General features: G+C 52.4%; 1 protein-coding gene across 4 annotated transcripts in view; it reads left to right on the top strand.

Annotated features, from left to right (window-relative positions):
* Nucleotides 1–12,873, top strand: part of IKBKG (inhibitor of nuclear factor kappa B kinase regulatory subunit gamma) — a 44,679-nt gene that overhangs the window by 29,975 nt on the left and 1,831 nt on the right. For all 4 annotated transcript variants that reach the window (XM_031944677.1, XM_031944679.1, XM_031944678.1 and 1 more), the window contains exons 6-12: nucleotides 1,778–1,831; nucleotides 2,030–2,153; nucleotides 4,425–4,543; nucleotides 6,629–6,781; nucleotides 9,802–9,898; nucleotides 12,083–12,232; nucleotides 12,516–12,658. In XM_031944677.1, the coding sequence (XP_031800537.1) occupies nucleotides 1,778–1,831; nucleotides 2,030–2,153; nucleotides 4,425–4,543; nucleotides 6,629–6,781; nucleotides 9,802–9,898; nucleotides 12,083–12,232; nucleotides 12,516–12,658 (840 nt within the window). The remainder of the gene's footprint in view (nucleotides 1–1,777; nucleotides 1,832–2,029; nucleotides 2,154–4,424; nucleotides 4,544–6,628; nucleotides 6,782–9,801; nucleotides 9,899–12,082; nucleotides 12,233–12,515; nucleotides 12,659–12,873) is intronic.

The following is a 12,873-nucleotide window of genomic DNA, read 5'->3' on the forward strand; positions in this document are numbered from 1 at the left end:
GACCCCCTCAAGTGAAATAAGAGGGAGGGAGGGAAGGGAGAAGAGGCCCCAGGATGGAGCCCTGAGGGACACCCACAGTTAGAGGGCGAGATTTGGAGGAACAGCCAGAGAAGGAGCAGTCGGTGACTCAGAGTCCCCAAGACTTAGAGAGAAGAGAGTGTACAGGAGGAGAGAGCAACCCCTCGGGGTCCACGGCTGTAGAGAAGTCAAGAATGAGGCCTGAGGAAAGGTCATTAGATTGGGTAACTTGCAAGAGAGCAGCTTCAGGGGAAGGATGGGGTTGGTAGTGAGGTTGTGAGGTGACAGAGAGGAGAAAAGTTGGAGGTGCTTATTATAGATGGTCTTTTCAAACAAGGGAGCCCTGAAGGGCAGGAGAGAATGGATAGCAGAATGGGTGGGTGGATCGAGGGAGAGTTTTTTCAGGATGGGGAGACAGGTGTGTGTGGGCCTTGGGGAGTGAGCCAGGACTCGGGGAGAGATGGGAGGTGACAGGATGGAGATGTTGAATGGGGACCGCCCGGTGGCGAGATGGGTGGAAGAGATAGATCACTTGAGCAGGGCGAGGGGTTGGTCAGGACCGAGGCCAGCTCATCATGGGAGACAGGTGGTGAGAAAGGCACAGAAGGATCTAGGCGATGGGAGATGCGCAAGGCAGGGGACACTTGGTAAAGAATCTTGTTTTTTTCCAGTAAATATGAGGCAAGGTTCTCAGCTGAGAGCATTGGGGGAGAGGGGACCATGGCAGGTACATCACACTTTCAGCCTGTCTTAGGTGAGTGCACAGGGGTCTTGAGTGGATGCCTGAGTCGTTTTCTCCCATCCAGGCGTCTGTGAGGCCATCAAAGGCCGTGGCTCTAGAAAAAAGTCATTTGCATTTTGTTAAAGACAAGTTGTTACTGCTGTTTTTGGTTTGCTGTCACCTGCATTTTCTAATTTCCCTCCCTTCTCCCTTTCTGAAAGAGCTGTCCCTTATAACAAGGAAAAAGAAGAATAAAGGCCCTTACACAAAAGTCATCAGCGTATTGGAAAAGTTGGAAGTTCTAGGCAGTATTCCACAGCCATAGTCTGCCACCTCTGCAAAGAAGTAAGGGGAGGGCCAGAGCTAGGGCAGCTCAAGGCGGGCAGGGACACGCAAGGGATTGCCATACGGGCTGGGAACGGACACAGTGTTGGGCGTCGGGCGCTGTGCTAAATGTTTCTCAAATAGTATCCCTGGCTGCTGATGACGTGGGGGCGCGACAGCCTCCGCTCAAAGTGGGGGCAGAATGTGGAGAAGGTTCACAAGTGCTAGGTTGGGGAATCAGCGGGTCAGCCAGTGGCACCCCGAGACCCTGTTCTCGTTCGGCCTCGTGGCTGGGCCCCTCGGTCCTTGATGGGGCTTGGGGCTGGAGGAAAGACCCTTCCCACACTTCAACTCAGGAGGCAGCACAAGGGGAGGTTGGGTCCTGCCCCTTTTGCCAGGACTTGCCTCAGGGGCAGCTGGGGGGCGCCACAGTGCACAGTTTGGGGCCTGGCGGCATATACCGACTAAGCTGTGTGATACTGGGCAAGCTACTTCATCTCTGAGTGCTTCATTTATCTGTTTATATCTGTAAAATGGGATTGATAATGTTGCAAAGTACTTAGCACAGTGCCGGTCTCATAATAAATGCTTAAATAAATGGCTTGTCTCTCCCCCCACTCCTCCCCCCCACCCCACCCCCACCCTTCTGAGAGGGATTCCAAGGACACAGGCCTTATAATCATTTTTTCCTCTTTTTTTTTCTTTTGATGGTAGGAGTGGTGATTCAAGTGAATCGCTGAAGAAGAAGATGCAGGATGTTGAGAACGAGTGAGTTGTTGGGACAAAAGGTCCAGAGGCTTGCACCCCTTCAGTGGGACAGTCACCTGTGCTGGGCTGAAAGGCACCCTGCCCTGCCCTCTCTCTGGTTTGGAATCCCCTGCTGCTTTTTGCCCCATCATTCCCAGCAGCCCCGGGACACCTCGAGCTACTGCTGAATGGGGGATAGCCAGGGATTACCTTTTCTAGGAACACGGCGCTGAAGCAGGAGCTGGTGTCCCTGCAGGGCAAGATGGCCCAAATGGCAGTGAGGGAAAAAGATGTGGAGAGGAGGGCTGAGCAGCAGTTACAGGCCCTGAAGAGGCAGGTGGAGGTGAGAAGAAAAAACTCGTCGGCAACTAAACTAAGGGTCTTGGGGGCTGCCTTAGCTAGCAGCACGGGAGTACCTCGTGCCCAGGGTCGGGCAGAAGAGAATGAAGAGAAGAGAGAGAGGAGGGTGAGGGCTAGATGTCCGGCCTGGTCTGGGGGAGGACAAGGCGGCGGCTCTGGGACCTCTGGTGTGGTCAGGGGGGCGGGGAATGCGAAGGAAAGGGAAGGGGGGGGGGGTAGTGTTCTGGGCTAGATGTCCGGCCTGGTCTGGGGGAGGACGAGGCAGAGGCTCTGGGACATCTGACCTGGTCTGGGGTAGTATGGCAAGATGGTGGTAGCAATGCTGAATTTAGCAACACAGAACTTGCTTTTGAATTGTCTCTGCCTTTGATTCGGTGACTTTCCAGGATTCTGATTGGAGGGTAGAATTGTTCTCACCGAGGCCCACTGTAGAAGGGGTCACTGCCACCCAGAGAGGGAAGGAGACTTGTTGTCTGGATAATGAGTAGCTTGGTGATGATCTGAACCCGGCTCTTCTGATGAGGCCTTAGTGTTCCAACATGTTGCTCTCAAGTCCCATGATTTGCCTGTTTGCGTTTCATGCTGCCCACACATGCCCCCCGGGCCTGTTTCAGGGGGACTCCCCAGATGGGAGACTGTGTCTCTACTGTCTTGGAGCTCCCCCTCTTGAAGGGCAGACAGGGCCTAGCTTCGGGGCTAAGCTGCTGAGGATTCCAGAAGGTGCCCAGTTAGATGCTGGGCCAGAAGCAGCATTTCATTGAGCAGAGGCTTCGTACTCTGCCTGGCCTGATCCCTGCTGCTCTGTCACCTTGGACTCTAAGCGGAAAGATGAGGCACATTTATAAGTCACCATAAAACAAAATGGGGATTCACGCCTGCTCCGCTCTCCCTGGGACCGAGCCAGGAGAAAGCGCAGTGCTGTTCTGCGCTCTGACTTTGTAGAACGCTTTTACGATTCTGACCTTTGAGCATCGAGACAACCCTGGGAGGCAGTCGCCGTTACGATCGCCTTTTTGCAGGTGACGTCAGGGAGGAAGGCCCAGGGTGAGAGGTTTGTGCGGGGCCGCACAGCTGGGATGTGTGTGGCCCCAAAAGCACACTCCAGGCCGGGTGCTCAGCGCTGCCCAGCTAGAAGCTGATTGGGGAGGACCTTGAGAAGCAGTGGGGGAGGGGTGCTGGCATTCAGCTTGGTGAGGATGCTGGTTGTCTGGAGGCAGAGTTTCCGTCCCTAAGAAAGAGGAAGCTTGATGGGAAAGAGGATCGTTGGAGGTGGCCCTAAGAGGGGTGGGGTCCATTGGCAACTCCCCCCAGTGGCTATCTGGTGCCACTGTGCAGAGAAATGAGAAGTAGGGCCAGGCCTGGCTGGGGGGGGGGGGAGAACCCCATGAGCCATGGTGAGCTCCAACTGTGGGCAAGATGCTGCTGCGGGGGGCCAGCCAGCAGAATTCAGGGAGAGTCGCGCACATAAGAGGGGTCAGCAAAGCCGGGGCAGCCAAAGGATGAGGCTTGAGCTTTGGGGGGAGGGGGTGTCTGTTAAAGGGAGGGGAAATCCAGAGAAGGGAGCCATCTCCTGTTAGCATGACAAGCTGCTAGACTTTGGGCTGGCTGAGGACAGGCCTCCATCGCCACGTTGGGTCCCTTCCAGCCTTCAGAATCCCAGCCACACTTGGTCCCTAATGTTTGTTGACAGTTTCTTGTTGCGTTGAGAAGAAGCGGAGAGTTAAAGTTAGAGCTAGGAGAAGGCAGGGTCCTAGCCAGTGAGAGAAGGAGGGTCAGTCACCAGCCCAAAGGCTGCCGGGAAGTCCAGGAGATTTGAGAGCTGAGAGAAGGCTTCCAGCTGTGGATGGGCCATCTTGGAGAACGGATCGGAGAGACGAGATGCTGAGAGGTTCATTCATGCTTGGGTGGGGAGAAAAGAGCCGGCAGGGAGAGGTGGGTCTGAAGAATCCACACAAGATTTTCTTGGGACACGGCTGGCTGAGCGTCCGTCCTTTGGCCAGCTCTTCCCCCCCGTGCAGGTCTGATCGTACTGCTCCTGAGGCACCCTGGTTTTCCACGGGTGACACTGACTCCTGACACTGAAAACCCTTTGCGATCTAGCCCCGGCTTCATTTTTAGTTTTTCGTTCTGAATTGGGTGAAGTAAGGGTGTACTTGAGTTTCCCCAGCAGGCCACTGGGATTTCTGCCTCTGGTTTAACAGTCTTGGTAAAGAACAGAAGGGGCCTGACATGCAGCCATCATCTTTCTCTACAGCAACTGACAGAAGACAAAGGCTCTGTGAAAGCCCAGGTGACCTCCCTGCTTGGAGAGCTGCAGGAGAGCCAGAGCCGCTTGGAGATCTCCAATAAGGACAAACAAGTCCTAGAGGACAGGTAGGTGGCAGGACAGCAGGCTCGGGCTGTCCTGGCTAGCCAATGGCAGCCGCCCCTCACACAGGACCCATCCCGGGGCCGCCTCTCTTCCGTTGGGCTATCCGTGGGCCTCTCCAGATTGAATGGCCATGCCTCTGTTGAGGATTCTCCCCTCTCCTTCTGCTGCCCTAACTTCTCAATTCACCTCTGATCTATCTTCAACTGCTTCTCGGCCATCTTGGATTTGATGGCCAGAAGACATCTGAAATTCAGTATGTCTCAAGCAAAATCCCCCCCTATTCCTGTCAGTATTGAGGCCCAAGCCCTTGGGCTTGTCCTGAGGGAGTATGCCAGGCTCATTTCTCTGCCCTCCTGCCCCAGTGTGTTGTGCTGAGATCTGACTGTCTCACCTCTGCCGGGTCTCTAGGATATGCTCCCTTCTGCCCTCTGATGGGTCTCCATCCAGTGCAGGCCCCTCATCACCTCCCACTGAGACTGCTGGGGTTGCCGCTAGGGTGTCCACCTGCCTCACCGCAGACCTTTCTCTGTTTTGCTACTAAGGTGATTCTTCTAAAGCTTGGGTCTGATCATGTCATTTCCCCCAGTAAACTTCAGGGACTCCTGAGTACCTCAAAGACAGAATGTTCTACTTGACCTTCAAAGTCCTTCCACAAACTAGCTCTCATGTCCACCATCCTACAAGGGATCTTGTATCTTTGATCCAATGACCATTGGCTTTCTTGCTTTTCTTGGGCCAAGAGCCTCCAGCTTCCAATCCTGGGCCTTTTCTCTGGCTGTCTCTCCCTCTCTCCCCCGCACCCACCTGGAAGCTGCTCTCTCCTCATCTCTGCCTCTGGCTTCCTTCAAGGCCCAACTAAAATTCTCCTTCCTCCAGGAAGTCTGCCACCATCCCCCTGATTCTGGTGCTTATTTCCCATTTCCCTGTCCGTGGTTTGCTTCTGATCTCTCGGTTTGCATGTTGTCCCCCACATTAGACTGGGAGCTCCCTGAGGGCAGGGAGTCTTTCTCTTAGCACCAGGCTGGCAGCCGGTGATGGCCCCAAACCGGTTTTGGTGATTGGTGTACTTCCCAGGCCCCAAGGGCCTCTTCATTTTAGCTCATTCAGGCCCGTCAGATAAGACTGCGGCCTCATCACGTCAGACGAGTTCCTCGTAGCAAAGCAGATTTCCGCCAGAGAAATGAAAGGATGGTTATTTTCTTCCTAAAAGAAAAATTTGCTGTACAGCAGATTCCTCAAAGGTCCTCACATTGCGACTTCCATTGGGCCCTTCAGTTGTGAGTTGATGCTTTTGTCCCGTGGCAGGTGAGGACAAGTCTGAGGGAGGCTGGAGCTGCCCATTCCTTTTCTCTTTCCCTAGCATCCTACTCTAGGAGGTCAGGTTAGAGTCGAGAATTTCTCTGGCCAGGCCTCCTTTTGCAGAGGAGACCTCTGGCGTTCAGGGGGGTGAAGTGCCCAAAGGTCCTAGGGCCCACAGGCGGAATTGGAGTCCAGATCTGCCGAATTAGGAATCGGGAAGGTTCTTTGTGCTGCCAGGTGAGCCCAGTGGTAGTCATTTAAAGAGCCACAGAAGAGTCAGCCAAGCTCTCGTTCCTCACTCGTCCAGCGGCACTTGGACCGATGGAAGGGTGCTCTTTGTACTCTCAATGGGAGCTAGAATCAGTTACTGTTGGGCACCAACAGAGAACTAAGGATGACATGGGCACCACCCCTATGTGGTACAAGTTGGCAAGCACTGCTCATAGATGCTAGGCCCATTGGTAGGTGTGGGACCCATGGCCGTGCTTCTCCCCATCCTCCCCAGCCTGGCTTGCCTCCAAGGTAAGATCCTTTAACTCTGACCATCAAGTCTAGACTTGAGGACATGTTCTCTTGTTGGATGCTGAAAGTATGGGAGCCGGCCGGTTCGGTGTGGGGGTGCAGCCATCTCGGTTTCCTCCTTGGTAGCCCCATCCATCCTCAGCCCACAGACTTGACTGGAGACCATCCCATTCACTGATAATCCTGTTTGGCTTCCAGGGCTCGACCAACAAGCCTGTCTTCCCCTGTGATCCCTCATTGACCTCTTTCTTGTCTTCCTGTACAAGAGCCCGGACAGCCAGTGAGAGAGTCAAGCATCTGGAGAGTGAGAACGAACAGCTGCACAAACAGCACAGTGTGCAGGTGGAGCAGCTACGCATGCAGACCCAGAACGTGGAGGCTGCCCTGCGGATGGAGCGGCAGGCCGCATCTGAGGAGAAGTGAGCCCGTGGGGCTGAGGTTGGGGGAGCTGCTAGGGAGGGCACAGGGCAAAGTTTCTGGGGCTTCCTGAGGCCCCCATCAGAGCAGGCAGCAGCATGCTGCCAGTTGTGAGCAGATGATACAACCCTGTTTGTGTCAGCTAAGGCCTGGCCTGGAAGCAGACATGCTCTCCTTTGCTTTCTTTTCATTCTTAGCTCCTTGTTCTTCTGCCCAGTCTTTAAGGGAAGTGGGAGTACCCTGCTGCCCACCAGACTGCATCACGTGGAAAGTGTGATCCAGAAAAGGTTCTATTGGACCCTGGTCCCTACCACTTGCTACTTTTTGTGAGCTTGGACAAAACATTGGGTTTGTTTTCCTCATCAGTAAAACAGGGATAATGATACTTGTACAGCCCAGTTCCTAAGTAGTTCTTGTGAGAAAAAATGTGAAATCGGAAGAAAGAGCACTAGTTCTAGCTTCAGATTCCACTTCTCATCCTTCTGGGACCTTTAGCAAAAGCTTATTTCTCCTTAGACCTCAGTTTCCTCCTTTGTATCAGATGGTCTCCAAGTTTCCTTCCTAAGATCCTGGTGCTTGTTCTAAAGACACAATTACCTTAGATGAGGCAGGGCTGCTAATGGCTTCAAAGTGAACTGATCCAAGATGCCGTCACACCTGGAAAGATGGCGTAACGTGAATGCTTCAAAACAGCAGGGATGTGGCACAGGACCATTTAGATACCGTCCTCTCGAGTGTTTGGGAAAGGAACAAAAAATTGTGGACACAGCTTACCACCAGACAAGCTCCCTTCTTGTCCTCTTTGAGGGAAGTCTGAGCGACAATGGCCCTAATAAGCAGTGCTCCCCACTTTCCTAGATCCCCTGGTGACGCCTCCTTACTTCCCAGAGCCGACATGTTTCTGAGTAGTGTGGAAGGAAGAGGGATTTCTTCTCACCTCTGCTACTTAAAAAGACTTTCCTTCCTGCTTTGGCAGCAAGATTTTTTTCCCTTTTGGGGAAAACCTCGGAAAGAGCTTTTGGATTTTCACCCTGAATGGTTGGGGGGAAATCCCTGGGCCCCCTTTTTTTTTCCTTTAAGCATCTTCAAAGCCCTGCATGACCAGCAGCTTGGCCTTTGGGTTGAACCACATAGTGCTCCTGTTCTCTTGCCTGGGGAACCCTTTCTGGGGCCCCGTGCTATGCTGCCTTTGGGGGCAACTTTTCAAGGATGTGGTGTTAGATAAGCTAGTTGTTAGGTCTTCTCCACGTCATTTGTTATGTATCCATTGTGTGCCGGGTTGAAAGATACAGATACAAAGAAGGAAACCGTCCCGATGTTTGCAAGAGAGAGACAATAAGTCATGTCAGAATTTATACGCGTAAATAGAACAACAAACAAACATGATTGTGCCAAGTGGTACTAAATCTCTTGTCATTTTGGAGTAATGGCAGTAAGAGCCGTGGGAGCAGAAGATCTGGAGAGAGGTCATGCAGATGGTGGCAAGGCTCGAGCTTGGAGGCAGAGAACAGCAGGGACTGCGGCCCAGGGGCAGAGGGGGCCCACTTGGGAAGGCTTAGCTTTCGGAGCTCACCAGCCACACTTGGATTTGATTCTAGAGGCATCAGGAAGCCACTAGAATTGGGTGGTAGGAGAGTGACAGGCTCAGATCTGTGCTTAAGGAGAATGGAATAGATGAGAGATTTGGGGCAAGGAGGCCATTTAGGAGCTTGTTGGAATAATCTAGGTCAAAGGGGTTGAGGTCTTGACCCAAGGATGTAGCTGTGTCCAAGGAACAAAGCTTGGATGAGAGATGTGTGGAAGAAGAAGATCTGCCAAGCCCCTGGAATGGAGGCTGAGGGAGTGAGGAAAATGCCGCCTTTGTGAACCCGAGCCACTGCAAAGCTGGCAGTGCCTTTGCCACAAAGAAGGACATGTGGAAGAGGGGAAGGTGTAGGAGAAAGAAAAGGAGTTCAGTTTTAGACCCATTAACATAAGATGTGAAGCATCAGGGCAAAGGAAAGCCTAAAGTGCTTAGCGCAGTTCTGTCCTCCTTTCCTTTCCTTTCCCTTTTCCTTTTCCTTTCTTCCCTTTTTTCCTCTTGGCTTCTTCCCTCCCTCCTCTCCTCCATTTTGCCTTTCCTCCTCTCCCTCCTTTATTCTTTCCCTCCCTCTCTTTCTCCAACTCCTTACATCCCTTTCTTCTTCCCTTCCTCCTCTTCCCCTCCTCCCTTCCTCCACTTTCCTCCTTTTCTTCCTCCCTCTTCTTCTTTCCTTCTCCCTCTTTCCTTTCCTCCTTCCCTCCCTCCCTCTCTTTCCCCCTTCTTTCCTCCCTCCCCTCTTCCATCCCCCCTCGCCCTTCCTCCCTCCCCCTCTTCCCTTTCTCTCTCCCTCTGTTCTTCCCTCCCTTCCTTGCCATATCCCGACTGGCCATTCTACACATTTGTGTGAAACCTCACGCTGTCGAGAAGGTGCTGTTTGGCATTGGCAGAGGGAGTTTGCTCATTTCCCAGTTGCCTGTATTGATGAAATCCCCTATTTGGTCTCTGTCCCTCCCAGTGCCGTACAATCCCAGGACATTTGGTACCAGTTTGCACTTCTGCCCTATTTGACGGGCATCTACTTGTGCTCCTATTTTTGCTAACATAACAGTCGCTGCTATGGATGTATTCAGGAAATGCTTTCTTTGAATGTGTCTGCTTCCCCGACTCCCAACTCTTGGCCGTTTTCATCTTTTGGTGTCTTGATGGGTTTGATTCTCCAGAATGTTTTTATCCCAGGGAAATCAAAGTGAAAATCTCTCCCCAGGACAGCTTTAGTGACTGGCTGGCATCTCAGGGAGTAGGGGTGTGTTCTCTGCCCCTTGTCTCTTTTCTTGAAGCACTATGGGAGAGGACCCTCATTTGAGGTTGGTCTTGTAGATGAAAAGTGAAGAGTTATTTTCAAGGAAGAAGGACTTTTCTTTCTTTCAAATGATGAACAGGAAGCATGGGGGTTAAGGCAACTGAGTTCTGCTTCTGAAAACTGGTTTCTGGTCTTTTCAGGCGGAAGTTGGCTCAGTTACAGGTGGCCTACCGCCAGCTCTTTCAGGAGTATGACAACCACATCAAGAACAGCCAGGCGAGCAGTGAGCGCAGTAGGGTGAGTACACGCAGTCAGCTGCTCTGCCTGTGAGAGGCCTTCTCCAGCTTTAGTACCTTAAGGAACACCCCCTCAGAAAGCAGGCTCCTCATGTCCCAGGAGTGCATGGACCCCCATTTGTCTTCTATACAGCAGCTTATGGGAAGTATGCAAGGGGTTCCATCCATTTTACTAATGAGACGATCAGGATTCATCAAGGGTCTCCATGCCAGTCAGGAGCTCCATGAAGCTTTAATCCCTGACCGCTTTTCTTTCTCATTGCCGTCGGAGCCTTGGTCTCCGGTGTGCCAGAGATGAGAGGTTCAGGGGGTTTTGGTTGCTTCGCTGCTTCCCACTGCATCCTCTAACCCGAGAGGAAAAGGGCCGGCATGGGCTGCCTCTGCTCTGAATAAGTGACATTCAAAGAGTGGCGGCGGGAGGGCTGTCATACCCGTAGTCTCCATTTTCGTTTCAGTCTCACAGCAACTTGGGAAGAAATTACTACTCTCGTTCCCATTCTGCAGTGGAAGTGTCTTCGGTGTGCATCTCTGGAAAGCACTGTCTCAGATTCTCAGTGTTGGGGTTGGGGCAGAATATGGAAAGGGTCAACTCTAGGAACAGACAGAAGCAGAAGCCACGATGATGCAGTACTGGCCTAGGAACCTGGAGGCCTCAGTATTCTTAGGAAGTCTTCACAACTTGTTTCCAAGAAATTGTTCTCAAGGACTGTAATATAGTTGGGGGTGCTAGGTACACAAATGTCCCCCAAATAGGACACGCAGCTTTAGACTAGCCAGACTTTTGGAGTGATACCATCCCCAAGGGCAGAGTTACCACAAAAAGCAGCAATCTCATTAGGATGAGAAGGACTGACAGAGAGAGCAGATCAGCAGATCCACGTGAGGAGAAAGCCCTATCCGATGCTTCTGCCAAGTACTTGGCTAGCCACGTCACACAGTCCCTCGCTACTGAGTCTCCCCTCAGTCTGAGGAATGAATGAATGAATGAATGAATGAATGAATGAATGAATTGCTTACTGTGTGCTAAATGCCGCCCAGAAGTACAAAAGCTGCCCTCACAGAGTCTCTTTTAATGGCAGAGACATGCTCTCTAGGGAGACAGAAGGCATTTGTTTCTTACATTGAGCCAAAGTCTGGGTTTCCGCTATGTGGTAAACCGAGTCAGTATTGTGTGGGTTGCCTTTGAGATCAGGGGACTTGAGGTTGAATCCTGCTACTGGCAGGAAGAAGTAGCTACTGCTACTTCTTGGGGAAGTCATGAGTCTGTTTTTCTTGTCATACTTTTTGAAGCCCTGAGATTTATTGAAATGGGAACTATTACTATTGCTTCCTCACTTGTGTATCAGTCCCCAAGCACATATTCTGCACCTACTGCATTTTCAGCACGAAGGTTATACAGAAAGGCAAAAGATAGTCCCTACTCTTAAGGAGCTCCTCATCCAAAGGCAGATCTTCAGCTACCTGGGGAGAGTGCTCACGCTTCCCGAGGTGGCCAGCTGTCACCAGGTGCTATCCCCCAGCTCCTCCTTGACTAGCACGGTTCCCTCCGTCCTGCTCCCCTTCCTCTGGAGGCACTCTCTAAACCATGGCACTCAGTAGCTATGTCAGTGCTGCTTGGCCTGTCTAGCTTCTCTCCTTTGGGCCACCAGGCTGCTGTTAGGGCAGCCTTAATACAGGACTTTGGAGGAACACTGTTAGGAAGTTGGCGGTGTAGGCAGACCCCACGAACTGTTGTGTGTCCACCTTCCTCACCTTGGATTCGTGCAGTGAATATTTGGGGGCCCCCATTTTATTCCTGTCAGCCACAGCCCAGTGTTGAGATCTTTTGGGAGCTCACCTCTCCCAGCTGTCCTGGCTTTGAGCCATCCTCAACTTGGCTTTCGTGCAGGTCTGAGAACCTTGAGTTGGACCAGGTCCTGGATTCATCCCGTCCAGGCCTTTCTCGTGATACAAGTGACAAGAGTGGACTCAGGGAAGGGGCCTGACTTGTCACATGGAAATAATGCTCCAAGCGGAAGGCTGACTCCTGAGTGTGACGGTGGCTAGATTCTGGGCATAAATGACCTGGAGAGGCCATGCTGGCCAGAAAGTAGGAAAGGAGCCCCAGAAGAGTCAAGGATTAGCATGTCTCCCTCTTCCCCCAAAGCTCTGGGGACCCAGTAGGCTCCTTTCACCTTTTCTTTAGGGAATGGATCTTCAGTTGGAAGACCTTAACCAGCAGTTGCAACAGGCAGAAGAGGCCCTGGTAGCCAAACAAGAATTGATCGACAAACTCAAGGAGGAGGCCGAACAGCACAAGACGGTGATGGAGACCATTCCTGTCCTGAAGGCACAGGTTGGAAGCTCCCGTTGTAGGACAGTCAGCTGGTAGAGGGGTGCAAAGGGAGGAGGGGTGATGGACTGCAAGAGCAGCCCCTCGTTGATGCTGCCTGGCAGCCCAGAAGGATCCTCCCCGAGGCTCTGCCAGCGGGGCGTGAGGCCTGGTAGCTCCCACAGGGCGGGGCTTGGTGCCGGACCAGTCTTGAATTCCGAGAGGCACCTCACTGGGCCGGGCCTCTGGAGTGGATGTGGAATTCCATCCAGACGGATTGCCCAGAAGGCCCCATTCTTGTCTCCAGGCCGATATCTACAAGGCTGACTTCCAGGCAGAGAGGCAGGCCCGGGAAAAACTGGCCGAGCGGAAAGAACTTCTGCAGGATCAGCTGCAGCAACTCCAGAGGGAGTATAACAAACTGAGGGTTGACTCGAAAGAAAATACCCGGTAAGTCCCTCTGCCTCGGCCCAAACTGCGGCCAACACACTCTTCTGTCCGTCTCTCGTGCCCATTCTGTTCTCTGATAAATCTAAACGGAATTGGGCTTGAGGAAACAGAATGCCTCATTAAACATAGCTGGGTGATTTCAGGTTGGGTCTAGGCCAGGCTGGCTAACATCCACTTGAATGAGAAGAAACCTGGTCTCAAGGCAAGTTTTCAAG

This window comes from Sarcophilus harrisii, chromosome X (assembly GCF_902635505.1).
Source record: "Sarcophilus harrisii chromosome X, mSarHar1.11, whole genome shotgun sequence".
In the NCBI taxonomy this organism is placed as follows: domain Eukaryota; kingdom Metazoa; phylum Chordata; class Mammalia; order Dasyuromorphia; family Dasyuridae; genus Sarcophilus; species Sarcophilus harrisii.